The sequence below is a fragment of the Ovis aries genome, chromosome 3, assembly GCF_016772045.2.
Source record: "Ovis aries strain OAR_USU_Benz2616 breed Rambouillet chromosome 3, ARS-UI_Ramb_v3.0, whole genome shotgun sequence".
Taxonomy (NCBI): Eukaryota; Metazoa; Chordata; class Mammalia; order Artiodactyla; family Bovidae; genus Ovis; species Ovis aries.
This window is the reverse complement of record NC_056056.1, coordinates 221,542,123-221,552,620: the sequence shown is the minus strand read 5'-3', so window position 1 is coordinate 221,552,620 and position 10,498 is coordinate 221,542,123. Positions and strand designations below refer to the sequence as shown.

Genomic DNA, 10,498 nt, shown 5'->3' with positions numbered 1-10,498 from the left:
CAGGAAGGTGCTTAGAGATCACCCGGTCCCATGGGCCATTGTATGGAAAATAAATGATGCTCAGAGAATAGAAGATTGGCGGCCAGGGGCCAGCATCAGGACTGCTGGCTTCTCTGATGACCAGTCCCTGCGAGAAGAGTTCTCTGGGCGCATTTGTTCCTGACACTGACAGGCTCTTTGAATCAGATCAGCCCCAAATATTGAGAGAGAAAAACATGAACCACCAATGCCATCGTCCCTTGTATACACAGGATGGCGTTCGGGTCTATGGGCACAGATGTCAGGGAACGAAGCAACTGACCTTTGAAAGCAGACCGCTTGTGGTTGATTTTCCTCTGCACTTTGCTTGATTGCTGCTCTAATGTTGTTTGCAAAATAAACCTTGGGGAAAGAAGTGCTTGAGTAGAAAGTTTATATGATTCCCTTCATCTCAGGTTTGCTCACTGCATTGGTTTTCTGTAGCTAACAACAAACTACAGGTTAGAAGTAAGACTGGGGGCGGTGGGGGAGGAGATGGGTTAAAAGCAAGGTGCAGGGAAGGCTGTGCTCTTTTCTGGAATCTCTGGCAGAGAATCTGTTTCCTGGCCTTTTCCAGCTTCTAGAAGCTGCCTGCATCCCTTGACTCGTGGTCCCTTCCTTCACCTTCAAGACCAGCAGCACTGCACTTATCTGATCACTTTTCTGTTGTCACCTCTCTGACTACAGCCAGGAAACCTCCAATTTTGAGAACATACGTGGGGATTTCTCCGGTGATCCAGTGGCTAAGACTCTTAATGCAGGAGACCTGGGCTCAGTCCCTGGTCAGGGAACTAGATCTCTCCCGCTGCAACTGAGAGTTCAACTGCACGACTGAAAGGTCCCATGTGCCGCAACTAAGACCCAGGACAGCCGAATAAATTAATAATAATAGTAATAAAAGAATGTGTGTGATTGCATTGGGTAAACGTGGGTAATTCGGGAAACTTTCTCCATCTCAAGATCCTTAACCTAATCACATTTGGGAAGGCTCTTTTTTTTTTTTTTTTTTTTTACCATGTAAGGTAATATATATTTACAAATTCCAGGGATTAGGGTTGGGCATTTCTGGGGACCATTGTTCTGCCTACATGTTCTTTTTCCCCCTCAGTGGTATCTCTAAAAATACACCCAATTCTTTGCAGAAAAGAACATTTTCATTGTCATGGAAAATACGGCTACACCAAAATTCTTTCAAGGACTTTAAATCTTTTTATCTTTAATTCTATTTAACATTCTGCATATGTACAGAAAAGTGTATAACTCATCAAGTTACAGTATGAGTTTTGTAAACTGACTGCACCGATGTAAGCAGCATGCATATCAAGAAGCAGAGCATGCCCTGGGCGCCCAGAAACCCAGCTCATGCCCGCTTCAAGTCCAAGGTATTAGTCAACATTTGTTGACATTAAAAAATTTCCTATGTGGGCAATACTTGGAGTATGATTGAATAAAAAGGAAAGAACCCAAGGGCTGTTCATTTCTTCATTCGATGAGTATTTTCTGGCACCTCTCCTGGGCTGGATGCCAGGGAAAATGGGATGAGCTGATTGGATGAGGGTCCTATGGCACAGAAGCAATAGAGGCAACTCTGTGTGTGTGTGTGTGTGTGTGTGTGTGTGTGTGTGTGTGTGTGTGTGTGGTGGCGGGTGAGGGGGTGGGAAGGAAGTTTGAGAAAGAGATAAAAATACAAGTGCATTGGCCAGGCCTAATCAGAAGGCTTCCCATAGAATGTAGGCCCTGAAGGTGAACACACAGAGGAGAAGAAAGGATTTCCAGCAAGGCGGGGGCACAAATGAAGGAGTGTCAATGGGGTTGGGTGGAGTCAGGTGGAGTCAGGGGAAACAAAGAAAGAGATGACCATTGGACTTGCCAGCCTATGAGCCCTTGCTCAGTCATTCCCGTGTCCCATTTCATTTTTTAAAGACTTTCTCACGAACATTTTATTTATTATTTTGGCGGCGCTGGGTCTTGGTCGTGGTGCTCGGGGGGCTTCTCCTGTTGCAGAACACGAGCCCTAGAACATGGGATCAGTATTTGTGACCCGTGGGCATCGTTGCTCCGTGGCGTGTGAGATCCTAGCTCCCTGAACAGGGAAGTCCCCCCACTTCCCATTTTACCAGCCCCAAGTCCCGGCAGTCTGGACTCAGCATCAGAACTGTAGCACTCAGGCCAGTGTCTTCCTTTCAAAGATGGGGAAGCAGTCCCGGGGGAGAAGATATATACACACACACACACACACACACACACACACACACACACACGCACGCACACGCACACGGCCAATCATTGGCTTCATCAGTTCCCTCCACATGCCTCTACAGAGCCTCCCAAACCCCACCCTCGCTATGCCTGGTGCGGGCACACAGGGGTCAGAACCCCGCCCTGCCAAAGTAGCTGCGAGGCCTGAAGCAGGACCCAGAGCACCGGCTTCTCCCGCACCCCGCAGTCCCTCACTGCCTCCTCCACCCCCTGCTCCCTGCCAGGCCTCTCAGTCATTCTTCATGTGCTCAATTCACGGGCATCTACTCTGTGGTGGGCCACGTTCCAGGCACAGGGAGTACAGCGGTGCAGAAGACAGGCCCCTCCCTCGGTGGGGACGTCAGACAATAATAAACAGAACACAGAGCTCTATAATGTAGTGTCAGCAGAGGTAAGAGATGTGTGTGAAGAAAAATGAAGCAGGATGGGGACTTCCGTGGTCGTCTAGTGGCTGAGACTCTCAGCTCCCAATGCAGGGGACCTGGGATGGATCTCTGGTCAGGGAACTAGATCCCACATGCCGCAACTAAGAGTTTGAATGCCCCAACTAAAGACTGCATGCTGCAACAAAGACTGAAGATCCCACGTGCTGCAACTGAGATCCAAGGAAGCCAAATAAGTAAATAAGAAACAAACAAACAGGATGAAGGGGTTGAGGGGAGGGAAGGTGGTCTTTGAAGTTAGGTGGTTGGGGAAGCTCTTTGAGGAGGTGACACTGGGACCCAAACAAGATGAAGAAGCTTGAGTTACAAGGCTGGGGGACAGTTACAAGGATGGTCTGTGGACAGAGATTGGCGTGACCGCAGGGGGACGTCCTTGGAGATTTAGCGAGTGGGGAAACGCCAGTTTCTCCCTCTCCATGTCCGTCTCCCTAGTCTGCAGAAATGGGTCACCAGGGGTGAGATCAGGGAAGGCCCTCTAGCTGCTTCCCTCCCAGATCTTCCTCTCAGTGGAGGCCAGCACAGGGACCGATGCCCACTGGACCTTGGTCTTTATCAGGATCACAAGTCCAGCTGATCTCAACTCCCTGTCTCCAACCCCCTCGGTTCAGTTCAGTTCGGTAGCTCGGGCATGTCCGACTCTTTGTGACCTCATGGACCGCAGCATGCCAGGCCTCTCTGTCCATCACCAACTCCAGGAGTTTACCCAAACTCATGTCCATTGAGTAGGTGACACTATACAACCATCTCATCCTCTGTCCTCCCGTTCTCTTCCTGCCTTCAATCTTTCCCAGCATCAAGGTCTTTTCAAATGAGTCAGCTCTTTGCATCAGGTGGCCAAAATATTGGAGCCTCAGCTTCAGCATCAGTCCTTCCAATGAACACTCAGGACTGATCTCCTTTAGGATGGACTGAATGGATCTCCTTGCAGTCCAAGGGACTCTCAAGAGTCTTCTCCAACCCCCTTGTACCTAGTTAACACTCAGAGACACCACATCGCAGGGCTGAGGAAGCAGGCTTTCTCAGTACCCTGCACTGTGGCAGGCGAAGGAGGCTGCGGCGACAGGAAGGGCTTTTCCACTGTCCCCCACCCCACCACGTGAGACCTGTTTCTGGGGGAGGGGTGACCCCTTTCTGGGTTATGAAGAGGAAGTTGGCAGCGGAAACCGGTACTGACAACTTGATTGAGGACAGAAGGGTGACAACAGGGAGGGCAAGTGACAAATTCAGTCTCTCACGGGGCAGCGCGTAGGGTGTGGAGCCGGCCGGGTTGGTCCCGCGCGGCAGGTCACAGGCGGGTGACCCGGGGCGTGGCCTGAGACGGGGGCGTGATCTGGGCGTGTCAGGCCTGGGAGCCAGGGGCGGGGCCTCTGTGATCAGGGGGCGGGGCCTGGAGGATGGTGGCAGGATCTGGATGGGTGGGTGTGGCCTGAGGGTGGGAAGGGGCGGGGCCTCGACGGTCGGGGGCGGGGCCTGAGGGACGGTGGCGGGATCTGGATGGTTGGGGTGTGGTCTAAGGGCGGGCAGAGGCGGGGCTGGGGCGGGACCCGGACGGCTTGGGGGCGGGGCAGGGCGGGGCCGGGCGGGGCCGGCGGCGGCCTGGAGGCGCGCAGGCGGTGTGTCAGCGACGCGGAGGTGCGCTGGTTTCGCCGGGCTCGGCGGGCGGCGACGGCGGCGACGACGCGCACAAAGGCGGATTGTGGCTTCTCTGGTGCTGGCGGCGGGCGGCGCCGGGGCGGGGTCGGCGGGGCGCGCCCGGGGCCCCCGCGGGCACCGCGGCGCGGGCGATGAGTCGGGGCCCGGCATGGCCTCCGCGCGGCCGCCGGGCCGGGCCTGCGCCGCTGTGCCCGCGCCCGCGGGGCTCCGGGCCGGGCCGCCCGCCCTCCCGGCCGCCGCCGCCGCCTCCCCCGAGCCTGCGGGCGGCGCGGAGGCCGAGGAGCGCTCGCTGCAGCACATGCTGCGCGCCATAGCCGAGGAGCGCGGCCGCGTCAGCCTGCGCCGCGAGGTCTGCGGCCTCGGTGAGTGGGGCCGGGCGGGGGCGAGGCCGGAGCCGCGGCGGCGCCGGAGTGTCCGCGCGTGTCTCCGTCTCTGAGCGTGTCTCTGAGTCTCCGCACGTCTGTCCCCGAGTGCGTCTCGGGGGGAACCCCCGCGTTCGCCCCAGATCCTCGCGTCCTGGTCGTTCCCGCGCCCCCGCGTCTTCGTCTCAGATCCTGGTCCCTGGAGGGGTCCGGCACGCTCGCGTCCCTGAATGTCTGTCCCCCTGTCCGCCCATCCCGGGGTCTGTCCGTCTTCTCCCTTCCTCTCCCCTCCGTGGCTCCGCCGGTTCTCTTCCGTCTCCGGGAAGCCCTCCCCTGGGCCTTCGTGCCGCGGCCGGCAGTGTAGACAGGGCAGGTCCCCGGCGCCCGAAGGCCTCCCCGGGGCCTCCGTGCGGCGGCCGGCAGTGTGGACAGAGTAGGTCTCCGGCCCCCGAAGCCCTCCTCCGGGCCTCCGTGCGGCGGCCGGCAGTGTGGACAGGGCAGGTCCCCGGCGCCCCTCCCCGGGCCCTCCGTGCCGCTGCCGGCAGTGTGGACATGTCAGGTCCCCGGCGCCAGAAGCCTTTGTCTCCCCGCGCGGCTCTGCGCCTTCGCTCTGACTGGGGACCTGTTGGACCGTGGGCCCCGAACCCACCCGCTGGGCAGAGGGAGCGGGGCGGCCGCCCCTCGTGCTGTGACTCCGCTCTACGGAGGCCCCGAGTCTTACATCTGCCGGTGAGTGGGGGCAGGGGTGTCCCGTATTGTCTACAGGGAACCGGGGGTGGGGGTCTACAGGCGGGGGTGGGATCTCCCAGCGCGGCTGGATGTGAGGTAATGGCTCCTGGTGGATCGCATTCGGACTGAAGCCCTAGGAGCCCCCCACCCTCACCATACCCCACCCCGTAGGGTGGGTTTTGCGGTTTTCTCTCTGCAAAGACCCCTCCCTTCCTCCTGCAGGAATGACTTCATTACCACGTTGTCACCCACTCCCCCTCCCCAGTCTGGGCTGGGGATTTCTGAGGGGGCGACGGCAGCTTTTGGAGAAGGGAATATCCATCCACCTTGGAGATTCTACGGCCCCGCCTTCATTCACCGTTGGGGAAACTGGGTCCCAAAGAGCCGATATATCCCCCACCCCCAACCTACCTGAGGTCACAAGGCTTCCAGACCCCCTCAGCAGGCCACACCCTGGAGGCCGCGTTGAGGGCGGGGATCAATTTGCATCCTCTTTTTTGCGGGAGGCAGGCTGCCCTGGAAGGAAGCTTTGCTCACAAGTGCTCACAAGTCGGGGTGAGGGTGGTGGGCATGAAGGTGAGGTGTCTACAACACAGAGCTGGATGGGAACATAGGTTTCTCTGGTCTCTTCTGAAAAGGTGTCACTAAGGAGTTTTGAGCAGAAATGGAAGGATCCTCATTCCTCCATTTAGCAGACGTTGGTTGAGCACCTACTCTGTGCCCGGCTGCATGCCTGCCAGGCAGGCTGCTTGTCACCTGGCACAGAGTGTCTGAAATGGGAGGGGTCTGAGCGACCATCTGCTCCAGGCCCCTCTGCCCTGTTTGCTCAGCCTTTCCTGGCACCCCTCCCCACTCCCCTGTCAGCCCATTCCTGTGTCCTCTGAGCATCCTCTGCCCTGTTAGACAGTCCCTGCCCTGAAGGGCTTGCAGCGCCCCATAAGAACAGTAATCATTTGCCCTGGCACCTGGCGTTCCCTGAGCACTCAGTGTGTGCCAGGTGCTTTGTGCAGGCGCCCTCCATCTGATACTGACTTTGCCCGAGAGGAGTGTGATCTGTTTGACTGACGAGGAGCCTGAGGTCCAGAGAGGCCCAGGGACAGCCTGTGAGGAAGCCGTACCGCTGGGGTTGACCATGGTCAGGGCGACCCCGGGGCCTGGCCGCCAGATAATCCCTGACCCGGATAATCCCAGCCAGGCTGCGTTGCGCCTGCTGTTGTGCTGCATCTGGGGAGGAGAGCTGCGCCTGCTAGGCCAGGGACGCAGGCCGATGGTCACGCTGTTGCTGCGTGCCTCCTCTTCACCTCTAGTTGCCCTTCACACACAAGGCCTCCCCATCCTACCACCCCCAGCCCCTCAGAACTCAGTCCCTGTCGTGCTCTGGTGCTCTGAGCTTTTATCCCTGCTGTTTGCTGCTCCTGGGAGGCCACCTGCCCTGCACACTCACCGGCCCTGCAGACAGCTGCAGGTCTGTGTTCGGGCCTCAGGGCTGATGCTGCCACCCAGGGACGCTTCCTCCGGGCCCCGTCCTGCTGTCTGGGTGCTCATGTCCAGTGGGTCATTGGACTGCTGTGGCCCTGTGATTCTGTCTCCTCAGTTAGCCAGCGACCCCTCCAAGGCCTTGACCACATCTGGGACCCTCCGACCCCCAGTGCCCAGCACGCAGCACATGCAGAGCAGGTGCCCGGTGCTCGTTCAGCAAAAGAAGGAAAGGATTACTCTCTGGACTGGGGAGTGAAGGGCGCGGATGGCAAGGAGGTTAGGGTCTTCAACTCGTAGAAGGGCTCATGTTGCCCGTCTCTTTCAGTTTTCAGACGAGAGACGTGATGTTCAGAGAGGGGCAAGCTAAACAGTGGCTTCATGCCCAGGCAGAGTTAGGGACGACTAGCCTGAGCGCCTGGGCATGAGCCAGAACGCCCTCCCCAGAGCACTGTGAACATCCAGTTGCTCACGTCATCCTCTCATCTCCACTTTGCAGCTGGGACAACCTGTTGCAGTTACGAAATAACTTAAATCTCCCAGATTGTTGTTGACTCAAGCCTCAGGCTGTTCAGAACCATGCCATGCCCTCTGAGGTTGTTTTGAAGGTGTGCAGGAGCCTCTGGGGGAGACCCTTGAACCTGGATGAGTCAGTGTCTATGAGACGGGAGAAACTGACTACCATTCCCCAACACCTAACCCCCACCCTGGCCACTCCCCACATCATTGCTTGGCTGCTATGATGAAAGGCACCTTGGAGACCCAGACCTGATTTCTGACTCTCGTCCACTGTATTTTCTGCAGTGGAAGCATTTGTCTGAACACTTGCTCCGTGCCAGATGGGGGGATCAGCTTGGATCCTTACCACATGGGGCGGGGGACAAGTGAGTGGGGAGAGAGAGCCAGGTACTCAGGTGAACTCTGAGGAATCAGCCAGGCCTCTGGTCAGTCTGAGCGGGGTTTTGGTGTTTTATCCACAGGAAACTGCCTGTGCTTCCAGGGAGCTTGTGGGCCAAGCTGGCGGCTGGGGTAGCTTGTGCAAGCACCAAGAAGCTCTGAGCTGGGAAGAGTGAGGTGGTCCAATGCCCAGATTTTGTGTGATGCCGACATCTGGACCAAAGGTGGAGAGAGCCTGATGCTTCCTCTTGGGGACTGGGCCTTCTGATGGGCCGTGGACGTCCAGCCTGTGTGGACAGGCTCCCTTTAACACGGGCGTCATGCCGCTGGCCTGTGGTCAAGTCATGCGGACACGACCTGGGTGTGAGCTGTGGAGGGGCGCTGTGAGGGGAGGGGCCTCCTCATGCTGCCTTTTATGGTGCCCTGCCTAGGCTGAGCGTTAGATATTTTTTAAATTTTATTTTATTGGCTTTTTTTTTTTTTCAATTTTTTATGGCCGAAGGCAGCCTGTGAAATCTTAATTCCCCAACCAGGAATTGAACCCACACCCTCGGCAGTGAGAGTGCAGAGTCCTAACCCCTGGACCACCAGGAAGTCCCCAGGGCTGAGCATTTTGAAGCTGCTTGTTCCTGGGCTCTCACCCCTGTTTAGGTGGCCTAGGAGCTTTCTCTTTCTCTGGAGTGCTGCGGTACCAAACGGAGTATTTCCCTTTCACCATGTCCTTTTATTCTCAAATTACTTCTCTTAAGGTGGGGATTATTAAACTCTTCTCTTTGGCCTGGTGGAGAAACACAGGTTCGGCGGTGAAGTGACGTACCCCAGTCCCGTGGCTAGGAGGTGGCAGAAGAATCTGCCTGAACCCCAGCTCTTAGCAGAGGTGAAGGCCCACACGTGTCCTCAGGTGCACGTGACCTGATGTAGGCCTGCATAGCTGCCTGCCGCCAGGTGGCCTGGGGGCGGGCCCAGGTTGAGGTGGGAGAGGTGGTGAGGGGCACAAAGAGGGGACCCCTGTCCGCTGACCGGGACGGGGCGGGGTCATGCCTCTGAGAGGGGGTCCTGAGGCGGGCAGAACTTGCCAGGCCGGAGCGGGGAGGCTTGCAGGCTGGAGCGGCGTTTGGGGCTCCGGGTGCCCGGCTGGGACTTGGGTGCTTCCGGGGCCCGCCCTCAGGCCGCTGTGTGGGTGTTTGACTTGAGGACCAGCTGGCACTTAGAGAAGCTGTTGGTCCCGGGGGTGGGGGCTCAGCCCGTCTGCCGTGTGCCAGCTTCGCTGGGCCTTCGCTTCTGTCTCCTGTGGAGGCAGCTTCTGCTATTACCCCAGAGGAGGGAGCCAGGCTTCAGAAAGGAAAGTGATTCCCCCAGGGCCATGCAGCTGGGAGCTAGCAGCGGGGGTCTCAGGGCTCCAGCCAAGGCCGGTCAGGCGCCAGGAGCCATCCTGCAGAGAGTGATGGAATGAGGCCGACAGAGGGCTAAGGGGGCAGTTGCCTTCCCGCGGGCCTCGCCTCTGCGCCGAGCACCTGCACCCGCCACCGCCCCGTGCGTCGGGAAGGTCCTTGCACGCTCCGCTGAGCCTCTGTCTGGCTCTGCGCTGTGTAGCTGGGGCGTCATGTCGGGCAGGGGATGTCCGTGGGAGGTGTGGCTGGAGTGGAAGACCTGGGGCCTGTGCCTGCCACCCCTGGGGGCCTCCGTGTCCTCATCCGTGAAGTGGGGATGTCAGGGTCCGGAGGGTCGAGGGAATCGTCAGGGAAAGGACAGGCACAGCCTCACAGGGCGGCGTAGGGCCACAGGAGCCGTGGCAGGACCAGGCCCCGCGCCGCCCCAGCACAGGCTGGCCCTCGGTGCCGCCGTCCTTATAACGGGCACAGACCTCTGGCTGTGGAGTTGGGGCGGGACCCGAGCTCCGCAGATGATGGCTTTGCCGTAGCTGTGGCTGGTTTTCCGGGGATCCCTGGGGCCCCCCCAGCGCTGGGGCTGGCTGAGTTTGGGGAGGAAGTATGGCCGTTGGAATGGCAGGGGGGCCTCTCTCAGTTCCTGCGCCTATTTTTAAGGCCTGTGGGTTCCGGCCTCCACCGTTTCTGGGGCTGCTGGTGGGTCCTCTCTCAAGGTCGGGGCGCTGCGTCCTTTCAGAGAGCACTGAGGACACGGGCCTTCACTCTCTAAGGAGGCTGAGGCTCGGGGCTGCAGAGATTCTTGGCAGAGCCAGAGGGTGGTCAGCTGTGTTGGCACCCACCGCCCTCCTCTGCCCTGGGCTGGAGTGCCTGCTGTGCCCCTGCCCTGAGGCCTTGCTCAAGGTGCACCCCCTCCTTGAGGCAGTGGCTCCTCATTTACATCTGCCTCGAATACCAGCCAAGCCACCAGCCCCCTGAAAAGAAGCCCTGGGTGGGACACTTGTTTAAAAAAAAAACAAAAACAGCCTCAAAAACCCCCAAACAAAATTTTTTTTTCCAATTAAAAAATGTTACATGCACAGTATAGAAACTGGAAAATATAAGAGAATGGAAAAAAAAATTACTCATAGTTCCAGTTCTGCAGAGACACATGGCATCACCGACTCAATAGACATGAGTTTGAGCAAACTCCGGGAGCTGTTGATGGTTGGGGCTGAGCTGAACTTAACTGACACTATTAACTTTGCAAAGTCTCCATTTCCAAGCTTTTTGAAGC

General features: G+C 58.0%; 1 protein-coding gene across 1 annotated transcript in view; it reads left to right on the top strand.

The window, feature by feature from the left end:
* The first annotated feature begins 4,301 nt into the window (after positions 1 to 4,301).
* The window catches only part of KIAA0930 (KIAA0930 ortholog), a 42,926-nt gene continuing 36,729 nt past the window's right edge, over positions 4,302 to 10,498 (top strand). The window contains exon 1 of the mRNA XM_027968203.2: positions 4,302 to 4,735. Coding sequence (XP_027824004.2) covers positions 4,522 to 4,735 — 214 coding nt within the window. The 5' untranslated portion in view covers positions 4,302 to 4,521. The remainder of the gene's footprint in view (positions 4,736 to 10,498) is intronic.